General features: G+C 34.7%; 1 protein-coding gene across 1 annotated transcript in view; it reads right to left on the bottom strand.

Moving 5' to 3' along the window:
- Positions 1 to 8091: 8091 nt before the first annotated feature.
- The window catches only part of LOC136033062 (phosphoglucomutase-like), a 29478-nt gene continuing 19615 nt past the window's right edge, over positions 8092 to 17954 (bottom strand). Inside the window, exon 9 of the mRNA XM_065713656.1 lies at positions 8092 to 9598. Within this exon, the coding sequence (XP_065569728.1) occupies positions 9374 to 9598 (225 nt within the window). The 3' untranslated portion in view covers positions 8092 to 9373. The remainder of the gene's footprint in view (positions 9599 to 17954) is intronic.

Genomic DNA, 17954 nt, shown 5'->3' with positions numbered 1-17954 from the left:
GATGCAAGTGGGAAAAGATTGCATGCTTTACAGTTTTCTAGTATTATCTATTATTTTTTTATAATTTCTAGCATTTTCATGCTAGAAATAATGCTAAAAAAATGCTAGAAATAAAACAAACGAAGAATACTATTACTGAGCCAGGAAAATCTTAGTTATATAACCTGGTCAGAACAGATGTGCGACCGGCCGAAGTTACTAATGGGTAACCCAGACCAACTTATCAGACCTCTCAAGTAAGTCTTGCTCAGGCAAGTTCATCATGCATTGCATTTATTAAATTGAATCACTTTTTAAGATGTTAAACAAAGATCTACTGAATCTTCAGCATTATCAGTAACCATAAGGACGACAGAATTGAAAAAGCTGCCATTATAGAGGATTCACCATCCTCTAAGGAGACATTTCTCATTGGTTCATAGGCAGCGCAATAGCGCTGCCTAAGTAAAGAGCGATGTGGGCACAATGTATAATTTGTTTAGACCAGGGCACTTCGTATCGAGAGAATTGTAATAGAAACTTTGAGAAGGGCTCCTTCGAATGGAAATTGAAGAAGTTAGTGCCCTTTTTAATAGTCTAAAAGTGATTGGAGGGTAACTAACCCCCCTCCCACGCCCAACACTTCCCCAAACACATCAAATCAAAATTTTTAGATATTTTATCAGCGCAAGTGAAGCACAGGGAAATTATTTCTTTAAGGATGACAACCTCTCCCCCCCCCCAGTTCTCTGGGCAAGGGTTGTAAGCTAAGCCCTAGTGGTATACATAGGAAATGGGGTCATATAAATTTTGGAAGAGGCTAATTGGATTGGAAATCAGAAGCTCCAGTGCCATTTTTAAGATTCAGAGTGTTTGGAGGGTGGACACCCCCCGCACACCTCGTATTTTTCCGAAATTTATCAAATAGAAATTTTGAGATGACCAATTATTGTCTTAGAAACTTCGAAAAGAGTTCATTTGATTGGAAATTGAAAGGGATAGTGCCACTTTTAATAATCGTAAGTGGTTGGAAGGCAACTAGCCCCCTCCCATACCCACCATTTCTCCAAACACATCCAATCAGAATTTCGAGATAGCCATTTTGTTCAACGTAATTGGAAGGCCCAGAAACAATGTTTTTGAGGGTGACAATGCCCCGGAGCCCTTAGGGCAAGGGTTGTAAGTTATAACTTGGGGGTACATAAGGTACATATAGAAAGGGTGATCGTGTTAATTTCGTAGGGGGCTCATTTGATTGGTAATCAGAAGTTCTAGAGTATTTTTTAAGATTCAGAGAGATCAAAGGTTGGATATCTCCACAGCTCATATTTTCCCGAAATGTATGTGATAGAAATTTTAATATGACCATTTGTTGTCGTGGAAACCTCGAAAACAGCTCATTCGATTGGAAATTGAAAAAGCCATTGCCCTTTTTAATAGTCGAAAGTGATTGGAGGGTAACTAACCCCAAGTCCCCCATTTCCTCAGACACATCCAATCAAAATTGTGAGATAGCCATTTTATTAAACATAATATTAAACATAATTTAAAGGCCCGTATATTATGTCTTTGAGGATGACAACACCGCCCTCCCGCCACAACCCTCAGGGCATGGGTTGTAAGTTATGCCCTGGAGGCATATATATATATATATATATATATATATATATATATATATATATATATATATATATATATATATATATATATATATATATATATATATATATATATATATAGAAAGTACTATCGTATAAACTTTGGAGGGAGCTCATTTGATTGGTAATCAGAACTTCTAGTGCCCTTTTTAAGATTCAGAGAGATTAGAGGGTGGATATCCCCTACACCTCATATTTTCCCGACATGTATGTAATATAAATTTTAAGATGGCCATTTGTTGTCGCAAAAACTTCGAAAACAGCTGATTCGATTGGAAACTGAAATGACCTGTGCCCATTTTAACAGTCGAAAGTGATTGTAGGGCAACAATTTCGGAGGGGCTTATTGGATTGGTAATCAAAATTCTAGTGTATTTTTTAAGACTCAGAGTGATCGGAGGGTAGATAACCCCCACACCTCGTATTTTCCCGAAACAGATCCTGATGGAAACTTTGAGATGGCCATTTGTTGTCGTAGAAACATCGAAAACGGTTCATATGATTGGAAAATGAAAAGGGCCAGTGCCCTTTTAATAGTCGAAAGTGATTGGAGGGTAACTAACCACCCTCAGTAAAATAATCTTCCAAGCGTAAAACTTCCCCAAATGACTATTAATAAATAAATGAAATTCAAAACGAAAAGAAATTACAATAAATAGCCGAGTCAAACCCAAACCAGCAAAAATAAGTATGAGTAGGGCTGATAACCCCCATGCCTTTTCAAGACCAGAACACAATTTGTGTTTTACTGAAAATAAAATACATTTGATATATTTTCACCTTTCTTACTTTCATAAATAAAAATTATCAAAACCTTAAGGAACAAATGTCAATATATGTTATGTCAATTGAACTGATAATCCACAATCATTTGTTTGTTGATTTTTTTTTTTTTTTTAATAAGGCGCAAATGGTGTTCTGGTCTTGAGAAGGCAAGCGGGTTATCAGCCCTACTCATGTCCATTTTAGCTGGTCTGGGCTTGACTCGGCTATTTATTGTAATTTTTATTCGGTTTGAGTTTCATTTATTTATTGATAGTGATTTGTGGTAGTTTTACGCTTGGAAGATTATTTGATTTAATTTTGCTCATTATTGGCTTAATAGAGCTCTTTACTTTTCATTAAAAAACTTGTCTTGTGGAAAAAGTTTTTTAAATTAATTCCCTTCAACAGCAGCCCTTTTAATACATCCACATCTCTGGAAAACAAAAACTCACTCTCGCATCTCTCATACGATCAGGGAAATACAAGGGATCTCAATCACTAGCTTTTTTATTCCAAAAATTTAGTTCAGCAAGACTGTGAGGCTATATAATATCCTTTTAACAGTTCTCATGATTTAACTTCTATAGCATTTTTACCCTGTTCAAGCCAAACGAGTAATACAAGCACGACCCGCTTCTTACTAGCAGTTTTTTGTCACACACTGTTTCAAGGGTTCACTCAATGAATTTCGGAAAAGAAGTGTAATAACATTTGAAATAAATCCATGAAAAAAAAAATCAAAAATTAATAATAAACAAGAAAGAGTACATATCTTTTGGATTTTAAACGTAGAATCAACCATAGAATGGTTTGACTCTATTAGGAAATTAGTCGCTTATTCAGGCATCTGGTACACCAAATGAGGATAATAGGAAAAACTTAAAAGTGGTCGAAATATAAAAAACATCCGAGTTAGAAAACTTAAAAGCGGTCTAAAAATAAGAAACATCTAAGTGAATTATAGTGTAAAGCAACAAAACAAATTTCTGTTTTTTCACAATTCACCGTAATTTCTGGGATTTATTAGATTAATTACGGGGAATAGAGTTAATACATTTAGCTTTTATCTAGTTTAGCTCCTAATGAGATGAAGAACGAATCTCTAGGCGAGTGACAGGTCCTATTGTTGAGTGGATTTCAACTAAATTTGTGCGAGTTTTTGAATATCTGTGCGAGTGATAGATTCTAATGGTGAGTAGATTACAACTAGATTTGTGTGACTTTTTGAGTATCTGGGTGAGTGATAGGTTCTAATAATGAGTTGATTACAACTAAATTTTTACGACTGTTTAAATCTATAGGGAAAATCAGATTGTTCGACTAGTGTCCCAACAACTGACAAGCACCTTCAAAGACGTCACAGACATTGGAAACTAGTTCAATTTCAGATCATGCAGAGCTAACAGGGTAATGTTATCAGTAAAAGAAACAAGTCCATTTTTGTACAATAAAAGGAAGCAACACAGCAACGAAAGCATTAAGTGGCTCTTCTGAGAAGAACCAAAAGCCAGTTTAAGATTGATACTCTACAAAGTTAAATCGTAAGTGAAATCATTTATTAAGGGCTATTTTTATTGCTACAAATAAAGTGTAAATCCTAAGTTAGAAAAAGTGTATGCCAAAGTACAGCGCAGATTCTACCATAACCGATGTATTAGAAAATAATCAAAGGATTTGCTTCTATATAAAGCCTGAAGTACGCGAGGCGTGTTTATAAGCTAACAAACTTGCTTGTAAAAAGCCGAGTAGGTGAGTTCATGCCAGTACCTGGCATGCGCAAACCACGTGATATCGACTGCTGTTAAGGCTAACTTCCCTATATCCACTGCAATATTCTACTAAAACAGCTTGTCCACATGACAATATAAGTAAATGTGGCTAGTTTACAACCTATCTTAACTTTTTCCAGAACGGTTTCACAAGCATCTGAGAGAGCGAGAGCACTGAACGAGTTCACCAGCTGCTCATGAAAGAGCTGACTTGTCAAGCAGTTCGTGATAACAAACTGTAAACAATGAGTAAGGAATTTTTACGACGGCTATAAAGATAAAAGTTGCAAATATGGGCATACTTATAATTACTTAACCTGCAATCACTATTTAAAACATATCTAGATGAATAACCTTAGCGTCACTTCTGCCAATTTTCTGAATATCATTATTATTTATTACATCATTTCTCTTGTTGGCATAGATTTCATGATCCAGATTTATTACTAGGTCAGTAGGATTAGAATGCACAATATTTTGGACTGCTTTCCTGCAAGGAATTAACGATTCCTTGGTTGATCAATCTTAAGGGACACGTTTTGATCCCAATCACGTTGTCAGAAATCATAGACTTGACAGTGCAGTTTAGAGGATTATTAATCAGTTGTGATTTTTTCTTTTTTTTTTATAATGCCTCAATTACAATTTAAGCATTGAAAAGGGCTCGTTTTGTTTTCTGCGTCAGTCGGTACAAACGCTAGCGAATAAAGAAAGTGACCATATCCAAACTGGGGCAAATTGCTTACCCCCCTCCCTCGGAAAAAAACACGGAATACCTCCCACGGCTGATCGGTCTCTGGTCACTTACGACTTATAAAAAAAGGAACAGAACTCTCATTTTCTGATTGAATGAGCATCCTGCGAAGTTTCTACGACCATGAAGCGGAGATGGGACGAGGAAGGGGTAGTCCCACTCCTATATGGAGTATGTTTAAGGTCTAAACAAATTTCACCGTCTTAGGTAAATGCCCTATTGGTTTACAATTTCAAACATATACATATAAGGGCTTTAAAACAATACAATGGAATTCTCTGATTGTTTTGTAGATAGGGAGAGAAGGAGATGCCTCAAAGGGTGCATTTTCATGCCAAAGCATCCTAATCCTCATTGAGCTTTCATATAAATACAGAATTAATTCTAAGGGAGAGACGAGGGGAGGGTGGAGGTATAAATTGACACATAATTCCCAAGGCGATATCCAGTGCTTCTTCTTGGGGGGGGGTATTTTTTTAAGGGGAGGTGGTACAAAAACTTTAAAAACACATCAAAATGTGAAATTGATTGGTCTACACTGTTATTATGAAAGTATCAGCTTTAGTAAATCCCCCCCTCCTCCAAGCTCTCACTGAAGACAAAGAAACAACCAAATTTACACCAAAATGCTCTCTTTCAATTGCTTTTTAAGATAAGCAGTTGAAATATTAAACTTTTTAAGGGATAGCACAATAATAAAGATTAATTACTTTTATCTAACTAGTCTGGATTGCGAGCAGCACCGCCATGTAAGCTTGAGTTCTCAAAAATTTTGGCTGAACAATGAATAAAATATTTGTAGATCATTTTTGAAAAAAAAAGTATTGCTTTATCTTTTTGCATGAATCTTTTTTTTTACCTGGTTACACGTTAAAACTTTCATCGCACACAGAGCAGAGTCTAAGGTTTCAGTTTTGATGATGAAAATCAATGAAACAATAGCGCAAAAGCCATTGGTGGAGCAACCTTTAATTCAAAATCTGTGAATGAAATAATATAAATTACACAATACATAAAACACTGATTATCTAGACCCTCAGGTCAACACGCCTGTTTCTTGAAATTCCACCTAACTAGCGACCGCCTCAAACCTCTTCTGTAGCAAAACTTGTTGAAACTGTTTTTATTTGGCAAAATAAGAAGAAAGACCATCAAGATTAAACTCGACAGGCTTATTAGCCCGTGGCGGCTCTGGCTCCTCTTGTGCCCAGGGCCAAATCTTGATTATCTCCCCCCTCACCCTCCCTGGCTCCAGCAAAATTTTCGCACGAAATTTTTATCAAATTTTCATTTATTGACAAAATAGAGTTCAATTTACAAGTTAAATAATAATTTATTTATTTATTATTTTTTGTTTATAATTTATTATTTAATTAGTATTGCTGAATTATCTATTTTTAATTTATTTTTATTGTATTGATTAATTTATAATGTATTAATTATTTTCATTTACTAACTGCGTCCTCTACTTTATTTTAATAAAAATAGAATTTCAAAAAGTACAAAATGATTATAACCGTTAGATTTTTTACTTGAAATTTTGCGCCCGGGGCGTGTCCCCTCTGCCATCCCCCTAAACCACCTCTGGTATTAGTATTGACTGAACGAGGGAAACGTCACTTGTTGTCTCGAATTCAGGATTGGTTTCATTTATTGTAGATAATAAAAAGATTAGAGAAGATAACTTAACACTGTTTGATTTCCGTTAAGATACCTGCTATGTGTAAGAATATATTATTTATGTATTACGTTCAGGTCCAGAATATTTAAATGTCCATAAAACAAAAATCGATACAAATACCAACTTGTTGTTGGCACTGATTGTTGCATTAAGGAATAGCAAAAGAATAACAATGGTAGCGAGTTTAAATTAACAGGGGTTTAAAGCGAACGAGTATTTTGTTCTCACCAATAGTTCCTAAGCAGAGGACACAATAGGTACTTTTCAGCTGTGAAAATATGAAAGGTGTTAAATGACATTTTCCAAAATTTTTAGGAGAAGCCAGAATGTTTTGGTAAATTTGCCTTAATATCTCTGTCGAGCACGTCACGCCTTGTGGCAATCTCATTTTGGACCCTAAGTGACAATTTTCGTGGCTTTGAGTGTCATGCACTTAATGCTTTTTGGTCTGCAAAACAGGTCGAAATTTGGTTATAACATGTTTGAGTGAATTGTGAAATTTCAAATATTTCAATAACAAAAGAAGATGTGTTCATTCTGAATAAACTAAGCGATCGAACGCGCCTGATTTTGGCAGAATGGATATATAACTCGTTTTTGACTGATGTCACATAGCGCCTTTCGTATGTCCACAGCCGTTTTATTTCATCAGCAGAAGATTTAAGCACCTTTCGTACAGGAACTCAAGGACACGCCCGTCACGTACGGGGGAGAGGGAAGACCCCCCTCATTGTTTAGGGCACTCGGTAAAAAAAAAGTCGTTAAAATCCTGGCGCGAAGCAATACGATTTCTCCGACAAAATCTCGAACTTAGCGGGAAGCGCATCCGTTTTACCGACTCCTGACTTGATTTTACAAATGGTGCCACAATTTTTCATTTGGTTGAATAAAGAGCTTGAAAATAGTGTCATAACATATAGGCTGCCAAAATCTCAATCTAGGTTGTAAATGCAGCGATTTTACCGACTCGCGCAGTGATTTTACGTACCATGTTCAAAACGAACATCATGCTAATTGTTGATATTAAACAGTCGGTAAAATCCTTCCCACACCTCCCCCTCCTAAGCATTTTGGCTAGCAACGACCCTGCTCAGGGAATCTCTTTTTCCATGACAATTCATGAGGATATAGACACCATTTTCACGTAAAATATAATTCCTGCCTCGTTATATAAAATTAACCTAATTTTCATAGCTTTACTAAAGTTATTTAGTCATTCTTGAGGTCTTCTATGGATTTTATTTTATCAAAAAGGTCCCTCCAAGCATCAATTTGTATTTCTGCTTGAAAATGATTGGTGGACACATTCAAAATGTCATGAAAAAGATGTTAGGTCATTCACATACTATTAACTAGTTAAGAACTTAGCTTTACAGGCAAAAGAGTCTTTGGGGGAATAGTAAAGTGAAATTTTGTATGGGTATTTCATGATGAATAAATCTTTCTTATCCATGCTTTCATTTAAAAGAAGGAAAAAAACCGAAATAGATTTAAAAGGTTTTATTCCAACCACACTTCTACACTACATTTGAAATTTCAAACCAAAAAAAAAGAAAAATAATAGTAACAACAAAACAACATTGGCCTTCTATCATCAAGAATATGACCAAAAATTCATTAAAGCAATAAACAAGCCCTTTAACCAATCCCAGATATTCTACAGGTACTTTGAGCATATCTCGTTAGACATGAGCTGAATTTAATTCGTTAGTAAAACATTTAAATGATAATCTGAAGTAATTGAGTATGTAATAAATCGAAAGCATTTACGTTTCTGAGTTGACAAATTACAATTTAAGTTCCTTTCCGTCTGGCTAATATTTACAAGTTATAGTCTTCCTTTTTTTCAAAAGAGGGTTCAGCGGGGTCAGTTCACGGAAATGTGAGGGAGGAGCAAAAACATATTTTTTAAAATTTTAGAGAGGGGGAGGGGTGAGGCAAATTTTGTTATTTTTCAGTTCTTTCTGTGATAGTAAAAAAAAAATCAAAGGAAATACTAGAAATAATGTTTTCTTCAAATCTAGAGGGCACCTCCCTCTTCCCAAATTCACGCCATTGGACGGGCTCAAACACTATCAGCCACTTCAGCTTTACCCAAGTGCATATATAGTCGTAAAATAGATGATTTGTACTGTGAAGGGCTATCCTTTCAAAACAAGTCATCTTATCAGATATCACTTTTTTTCTCTAAATCAAGTTCAGTAAAGAACTTAGCCTTATCTCAGTACAAGACAAAGTTCAATAGATGTTGTAACAAACTAAACACTGCTTTTTTCAATATTGTTGTAACAGCATCTAAAAACTGTTTAATCGCAATTTAAAAGGGTTTAATTTGACATTAAATGTCTTCTTGGTATTGTCACTGAAGAAATCGAAATAAATGAAATTTTGCCCAATCCCCAACAATTACACTTTGTCTCCTCCAAAATTTCCACAAATTGACGCCGCTGGCTGGAAAGTTATTCTTAACAATTAAAAAAAAAGATGATAAGAAACGAGTGTCAACAGATACTAATTGTTTCAAAAAATGCGAGCAATATCATCCAAGTAACATTTTTAGTTTGTTTTGATTTATTTGACACAAGCTAGATACAAATGACGATTTTTACTCTTTGAATGAAACAGAAAATAGATAAAAATAAATAATGGTTCAAAGATTAAATTTTACAATCAAACACGAAAGTCAATTAAAAATGAAATAAATTTGATAAAAATCTAGCATTGGTCTCACTCGTTACAAAATAATTTTGTTACAACAGCAGCCTATTTATGTAATAACAGTTGGCTCATTTCGTCCAGTAAATTCGGCTAATTTTGAGATTTTGAGAGCTATTTCAACTAGCGGTTTGAGCATCTCCTTTGGTGTATTTTGTAATTTTCTTTTATCGCCACAATAGCTTTCTATGTACAGGCGAACAGTGGCCCCAGTGCTTCCTGTACCACTCAAACGAACAACAATTCTTGAGCCATCTTCAAAGAGAATTCTTATCCCCTGAAATACATTAAAACATTTTAAACACCTTGTCACCTTAAATTATATTTTCTAATCAATCAACTCATATTTGTGAGAATCATACTAGGATACGACAAAGTGAGCTCCGCCAGCCAGGCACATAAAAATTACTGTTATAAGTGAAAACAACGCCGTAACCATGGGGGAGGTAGGGGGTGTGATCCACCTTACCAGAAGTTTTTCAGACTCGTAAACCCCCCCCCCCAAAAAAAAAAAAATTCTGGATACGGTCTTGAGCAGAAATCATCCACATCTGACAAGGAAAAAATCCATTTTCAAGAGTGTTTCCATTTTGATAAATAAAAATAATAAGAATAAATAAGACAGATTAAAAAACTTTTGATAAAACAGAATAATAAGAATAAATAAGAGGGATTTAAAAACAAAGAAATAAGCTTAAACTCGTATTGTAATATTGTTATATAAAATGTTTGCATATTTCATTGTTATTGTTCATTATTTTATTTTAGATATTGCTCAATAGAGCATTTCGAAAAAGTTACCGAAGAAGAAAATTCCAGACGAATGGAAAATCCTCAACACAAAAAGCCCATTGAAGAATACATTATGTTTTCTCCGAGAAAAAAGAAGTCAAATTAAAGAAGCATTGAACTCATTCGAAGTCAATAAACTTCATATAAAACTACAATTGATTCACTTCAATTGAGACACGGTATCTAACATAACTAGAGTCAACACAATAAAAGTTACGCAACTGTCCTGAAAAAAAAACTATACCCCCAGCGCCATGTAAAATACAAAAACATGCAATATTATCCGTTCAAGAAATTACATGGTAGGTATATAAAAAAGAATAAATCCGTAAAGAAATGACAGTTACAACAATTCAAAAACCTTAAATAAGAAAACCAAAAGTTGAAGCTTAGTACATATCGTTGTTAGAAACAGATCCAATTTCTATTGGTATATAAGGAAATCAACTATCAGGGCCAATAGACAGCACGTTTAACGATAATTAAAAGAAAATACAAAAATAATATACATGAATATAGTTGCCAAAAATAGGACAATTACCGCACAGATAGAGAGGTATATTCACTTCTTGTCGCGCAGCAGAGCACTAAGATATAACTTTTTTTTTTTTCCGTTCTAATTTTCCGAATTTTTTTATCTTTGTGACCCCTGATCAATGAATAGAATATGGTTAGCATTACTTATGTTTCGTCCTGCGGTTCACATCACTTATGTTTGAAACATGCATTACGTCAGAAATTTACGATTATAAAAAATAAACAATACATTGATAGGAAAATTGCTATTAGGCAAAGTGGAACTGAAAAGTATGTGTAACTACGAATTTTTTAGAGCATTGTATCTGGTGTTTTCTATCCATTCAATTTTTACTAGTTTTTGCAAAAAAAGGAAAGATCCTTACTACAAAGAAATGCTATAATATTTACAAAACGGAAATTTGATTCTAATCTTTTTATACTGATTTTAAAATATACCCAGCATATCTTAGAATTATTGAGCAAAAGTTGGTATCAAAGAAAAATTTACAATTTTTTTAATGAAGTGGAAAACCCCCCTATGCGGGAATGAATCTTGATGAAAATTATACGATCAAATTTGATAATTCTGAGAATCTTGGAGCAGAAGATTTTAGACTTATTTAAATGATTTAAATTGATTAATTCAAACTCCATTCAGCAAGAATCTATAGAATAGGAAGAATTTCATGCAAAATGTAACCTAACCTAAATACCAAGTAAATGTTTCACTAACATATAGCTACTATGTAGTTTTTCACTGAGCCGAAGCTAATTGTCTCCGAGTACAGTCAGCAATAAACCGATAATTGTCTGATACTGCAAACACAAATTCGTTGTCTTTTCTGAATAATTGAGAAGAACCAAAAACTCTTCTAAAACTATTGTCCATTCGAACAATACTAAATGCGGCCTACTCTAACAAAAAAAAAAGATGATTTGTTGAACTTTATTTTAATTTAGGCAATGGGATTATTGAACAAAACCATTTCAGGAAACAAAACGGATTAATAATCTATTTTTTAAATCTTACGAATCCGAAACGATAAACTAAGCATTAATAATTCCTCTTTAAAAAAAAGTCCCATTAGCTTTCCTTGCTTCTTTTTTAAGCCCCATTCATAATGGGGCTTTACTAATGCTGACATATAGCTAGCACTAATTTAAACCAATCAGATTTGTCATAAAATTCGTGATTGACACAAAGATTCCCATCGGGTTAAGTTAGTGCTAACTAAATCCCTGTATTGATAGTCTCCTTCTGAACGTGGCACTAAAGATCTACTTATCTTTCTCGACAGGGAATTTTACACCAAAAAAGACATCTTAAACTATTTGAAAACTAGTGTTCATGCATTGAGAAACAGCGTTCAGGGCTATACCATATGCCTTCAGATCGTTATTCTTAGCAACAGCAAATAAAATGGCAATTGGATCGGTCAAGCGATCAGACTCTTACCTGAGTTTTTTTCGTACCTTTTCTAAAAACTATCAACGACGAAAATCAAAAGTACATGCATATGCACCAGCAAGGGAACTCCGTGCCCCCAACTCTCTACCCTTTTAAAAAGACCCAAAAGATCTTTCTCTCCACATTTTTTTCTATTTTGGCATGTTTCTTAAATTTATTACCCAACTCTCTAAGAAAAATACTTCTTACATTCACCAAAGATGACATAACAAAGAGTTACTTCATCCGGGTTTGTTTTTGGAGGAGGTGGTACACTTTTTTGGCAAAAATACATATAATGTGTATATTTTATATATTGAACATATGTGATAGATCTAGGGAGTGAGGTACCCGTCACCATATTTTCATGGAAGACACCTCTGCTATTCTTAATTGCGAGATAACTTTATTTCGTCGCTATTCAAAACAATGAAACGGTATATAGACAATCTACCCACCAAACCCGTTCCTGTGAGACACTTCGATTAAGCTCTTTATTTAAAAAAAGAAATTCAATAGTTCAAAACCCGTTCCTCGTGGGTAAATCCAAACAATAATCACGAATTTGAGTTCATTGAATTATGGCATACATAAAATAAAAATATAGTCCATCAATAAAATCCCTAAGGAAATCCCAATGTAGATTTGATAGGTTCTTTTTTCTTGTTAATTACGAAGGGTAATGCCTTGTTGCCTAAGAACTGGTAAATTGTAAACAAATGCGATGCGTAAGAATTTATACCATAAATGACCTTTTTGAGATTCAATACGCACTATTGCCATTTGGCTTTTTCCAAGATTTATTTTACATCAAGCAGAGGCAGTTTTAGGAGGGGACAGAATGGCAATTGCCCCGGGCGCATAATTTTAAATAAATAATCCTGCACTTATAATGATTCTGTAATTCTTGAAATTTTATTTTTATAAAAATAAAGTAGAGTACAGTTGGCAGTAAGTATAGGAAAATTGAATCAGAATTTTAAATTTTCACATATTTTTTCCCATATAAAGTAAGAAATAAAATTTTACTGATAAATTAAATTGTTTCAATAAATGAAAATCTTGCTAAAATTTGGCCTGAAAATTTTTGAAACACATGCGGGGGTGCTAATCAGACTTTTCCCCCGAAGGCAAGAGGCCAGAACTGCCACTGATACCAAACAATTCAATCCCCTAAAAAAGCAGCATATGGATCAAATATTAAAGGAGGGTTATTTACGAAAAGCCGTCTTAATGTACCTTCTTAATGCATCCTTCTTAATGTACCCTACATGTCTTAAGTACCTATCGTAAATATCTAACAGAAAGCAAAGCTGGCTAATAAGTTCGACTAGACAATATTATAGTGAATCTGGCTTAAACACATTTTTTAATACCCAAAATCTAATTAACTTATCTCAGAAGACTAGCATTAGTAATTACGTCTCAGCTATGATTTGGCAAGTTTTCAAATATACTGTTCAACTTATAAAATTATTAAATTATTAAACAGTTCGGGGTAATGAACTGTAGTAAGGAGCGGCGCGGCTCAATAGTAACTGGATCTAAAAACAGAATCTTATATATATATATATATATATATATATAATATATATATATATATATATATATATATATATATATATATATATATATATATATATATATATATATATATATATATATATATATATATATATATATATATATATATATATATATATATATATATATATATATATATATATATATATATATATATATATATATATATATCAAGGGTGCTTTCACCCTTGGAAAATAACCCCCCCCCCCTTCGTGGAAAAAAGGCTTTCCAAATTAAAGATTTTTTTCGATTTTTTTTCAGCATAGCATGATACAAGACAAAGAGAAGTGACAGAATAGATGGGAAATATAAAATTTGGGCTATATATTTGCATATAGAGGGGGAAGGGTAAATTTTTGTTCGTTTTAAGTTTTAATATTGCTCCTTACTTTCAGTTGAAAAAACTTTTTTTTTAAATTTAATTTTACACTAAGAACCAATGGTATTAGCCAAGACTTGGAGCTATTGGGAAGGAGACATGTTAAGAACATAATTCTTACTTTATAATATGTGAAAAAAAATGTTTCAACACATTTTGAAGGCACTTCTTCTATACTTTACCCCCTCTCTCCTTTGTAGAGTGTTATTCTGTTTTTTGATTTTATCCTAATTGATTGAATTTACGGGCACGCAGTGAAAAAACAAGAGCTAAGAGCTCATATGGCACTTGTGACGAGGCGAGAAGAGCTGAGAGCCAAGAAATCATATGGTATAAGCTCTAACAAAATTCTAAGAATCAATAGATTGATTTAAAAAGGAAACTAAGAGGCTTAATGCCGGTCAGGATTTAAAATAAGAGCTCTGAGTCACGATGTCCTTCTAAATATCAAAATTCATTAAGATCCAATCACCCACTCGTAAGTTATAAATACCTAATTTTTTCTAATTTTTCCTCTCCCTTTAGCCCCCCAGATGGTCGAATCAAGGAAAACGACTTTATCAAGTCAAATTGTGCAGCTCCCTGACACGCCTACGAATTTTCATCGTCCTAGCACGTCCAGAAGCACCAAACTCGCCAAATCACTGAACCCCTCCCCCCAGCTCTCCCAAAGAGAGCGAATTCAGTACGATTCTGTCAATCACGTATCAAGGACATTTGTTTATTCTATCCACAAAGCTTCATCCTGATTCCTCCACTCCAAGTGTTTTTCCAAGATTTCCCCATCCAACTCCCCCAATGTCAAAAGATCTGGTCGGGATTTGAAATAAGAGCTCTGAGACATGAATTCCTTCTAAAAATCAAATTTCATTAAGATCCGATCATCTATTCGTAAGATAAAAATACCCCAATTTTCACGTTTTCCAAAATTCCGGTTTCCCCCTCCAACCCCCCCCCCCCCTCTCAATGTCACAGGATCTGGTCGGAATTTAAAATTAGAACTTTAAAGCACAAGATCCTTCTAAATATCAAATTTCATTAAGATCTGGTCACCCTTTCGTAAGTTACAAATACCTCAATTTTCAAAATTACCCCCCCCCCCCAATTCCACCAAAGAGAGCAGATCCAGTCCGGTCATGTCAGTCACGTATCTTAGACAGGTTTCTATTCTTCCCATCCAGTTTCAACCTGATCTAACCGCTTATGCATTTTCTAAGATTTCCGATCCCCCCAACTGCCCCCCCCCAATTACGCTTGATCCGGTTGAGATTTAAAATAAGAGATCTGAGTTACGAGGTCCTTCTAAATATGAAGTTTCATGAAGATCCGATCACTCCTTCGTAAGTTAAAAATACGTAATTTATTCTTATTTTTCAGAATTAACCCCCCCCCCCCAATAGAGCAGATCCGTTCCAATTATGTAAATCACGTATGTAAGACCTGCTTATTTTTCCCACTAAGTTTCATCCCGATCCCTCCAATCTAAGTGTTTTCCATGATTTTAGGTTCCCCCACCCCAAACTTCCCCCAATGTCACCAGATCCGGTCAGGATTTGAAATAAGAGCTTTGAGACACGATACCCTTCTAAATATCAAATTTCATTGAGATCCGATCACCCGTTCGTAAGTTAAAAATACCTCATTTTTTCTAATTTTTCAGAATTAACCCCTCCCCCAACTACCCCAAAGAGAGCGGATCCGTTCCGGTTATGTCAATCATGTATCTAGGACTCGTGATTATTTTTCCCACCAAGTTTCATCCCAATCCCTCCACTCCAGGTTTTAGGTTTCCCCCTCCCAACCCCTTCCCAATGTCACTAGATCCGGTCGGGTTTAAAATAAGAGCTCTGAGACACGATATCCTTCTAAATATCAAATTTCATCACTCGTTCGTACGATCGCTCGTATGTAAGTTAAAAATACCTAATTTTTTCTAATTTTTCAGAAATAATCCCCCCCAACTACGCCAAAGAGAGCGGATCCGTTCCGTTTATGTCAATCATGTATATAGGACTTGTGTTTATTTTTCCCACCAAGTTTCATCCCGATCCCTCCACTCTAAGTGTTTTCCAAGTTTTAGGTTTCCCCCTCCCAACTCCCCCCCCCAATGTCACCAGATCCGGTCGGGATTTAAAACAAGAGCTCTAAGACACGATATCCTTCTGAACATCAAATTTCATTGAGATCCGATCACCCGCTCGTAAGTTAAAAATACCTCATTTTTTTCTAATTTTTCAGAATTATCCCCCCCCCCAACTACCCCAAAGAGAGCGGATCCGTTCCGATTATGTCAATCATGTATCTGGGACTTGTGCTTATTCTTCCCATCAAATTTCATCCCGATTCCTCCACTCTAAGTGTTTTCCAAGATTTTAGGTTTCCCCCCTCCAACTCGCCCCAATGTCATCAGATCCGGTCGGGATTTAAAATAAGAGCTCTGAGACACAATATCATTCAAAACATCAAATTTCATTAAGATCCCATCATCCGCTCATAAGTTAAAAATACTTCATTTTTTCTATTTTTCCCGAATTAACCGCCCCCCCCCACTCCCCCCCCCAGACGGTCAAATCGGGAAAACGACTATTTCTAATTTAATCTGGTCCGGTCCCTGATACGCTTGCCAAATTTCATCGTCCTAGCTTACCTGGAAGTGCCTAAAGTAGCAAAACCGGGACCGACAGACAGACAGACCGACAGAATTTGCGATTGCTATATGTCACTTGGTTAATACCAAGTGACATTAAAAAGTGACGCATGACAAAATGCATGGGACATTAGAGGGGTGGGGTAAAGTATAGTAGAAGTTATAGTTTTTTCCGTAAAATTTATTTAGTTAGTCATAAGCTTAAAGTATCTTTTCCAAATTTCATTTAGTTGGTCTTACCTAGGCCAATTTTCAACTCTGTTATGCTGCCAGCTTCAGAATATTAAAAAGCCATGTTTGAATATTTTAAAAGCAGATTATGTAATCAAACAATATGCATATAAGGAAAAACCTATTACATAATAGAATATTAGTCTTTTTGAGAAGAGGAATAAAAACAACCAAAGGCACATAGGAAATTGGGAAATTAAACAACAAAAAGTTAATTAGCATTATCCATTCCCAGAAATTCATTTAGCTGGCCTGACCTTGACCAATTTTCAACTATGTAATGCTACCAGCTTCAGAAAATTAACAAGCCACGGTTCGATATCTTAAAAGCAGTTTATGTAATCAAACAATCAGCATATAGTGAAAAATATATCATATAGTGGAATATCCTTGACTGTAAGAAAGGGAGAAAACAACTAAAGGTACATAAGGAATTCAAGAACAAAAAGTTTATTTGCATAACTAACATATTGAAAAATAATTTTGATTTATTATTTCTTGATGGATTAGTTTTTGCCACACGGCCTTTAAAATCATATACACCATTTTGCGTCTCATGGATTTCCTGGCATTATTTGAAAAACGATCAGAAATTAAGTTAAAAAACAAAAACAAATTTTGCCAAATGAAAGTAAGGAGCGACATTAAAACTTAAAACAAACAAAAATCCTTCCGTATGTGAAAGGGGTTGTTCCCTCCTCAACAGCTCACTCTTTACGTCAAAGCTTTTTATCACTTTAAAAAGTACAGTTTTGACAGAGTCAAACTTTAGCGTAAAGAGCGAGGTGTTGAGGAGGGGATAGCCCCTTTCATACAGGGAATAATTTTGTTTGCTTTAAGTTTTAAAGTCGCTTCTAGCTCTTAATTGAATTTTGTATTATTAATAAAATAAGAAAAAGTTGCAAGTGCAGTAACTTGAATTCGGCAATAAAAACCACTATCGAAACACTATCCGCAAGTAGCCTGGATTCAGCATTCAATTATAGCCAAATCTTGTCTTCTCTCGGGTATCACTCTGGCAGTTTTCCACTAG

The sequence above is a fragment of the Artemia franciscana genome, chromosome 11, assembly GCF_032884065.1.
Source record: "Artemia franciscana chromosome 11, ASM3288406v1, whole genome shotgun sequence".
In the NCBI taxonomy this organism is placed as follows: domain Eukaryota; kingdom Metazoa; phylum Arthropoda; class Branchiopoda; order Anostraca; family Artemiidae; genus Artemia; species Artemia franciscana.
This window is presented reverse-complemented; position numbering and strand designations above follow the sequence as displayed.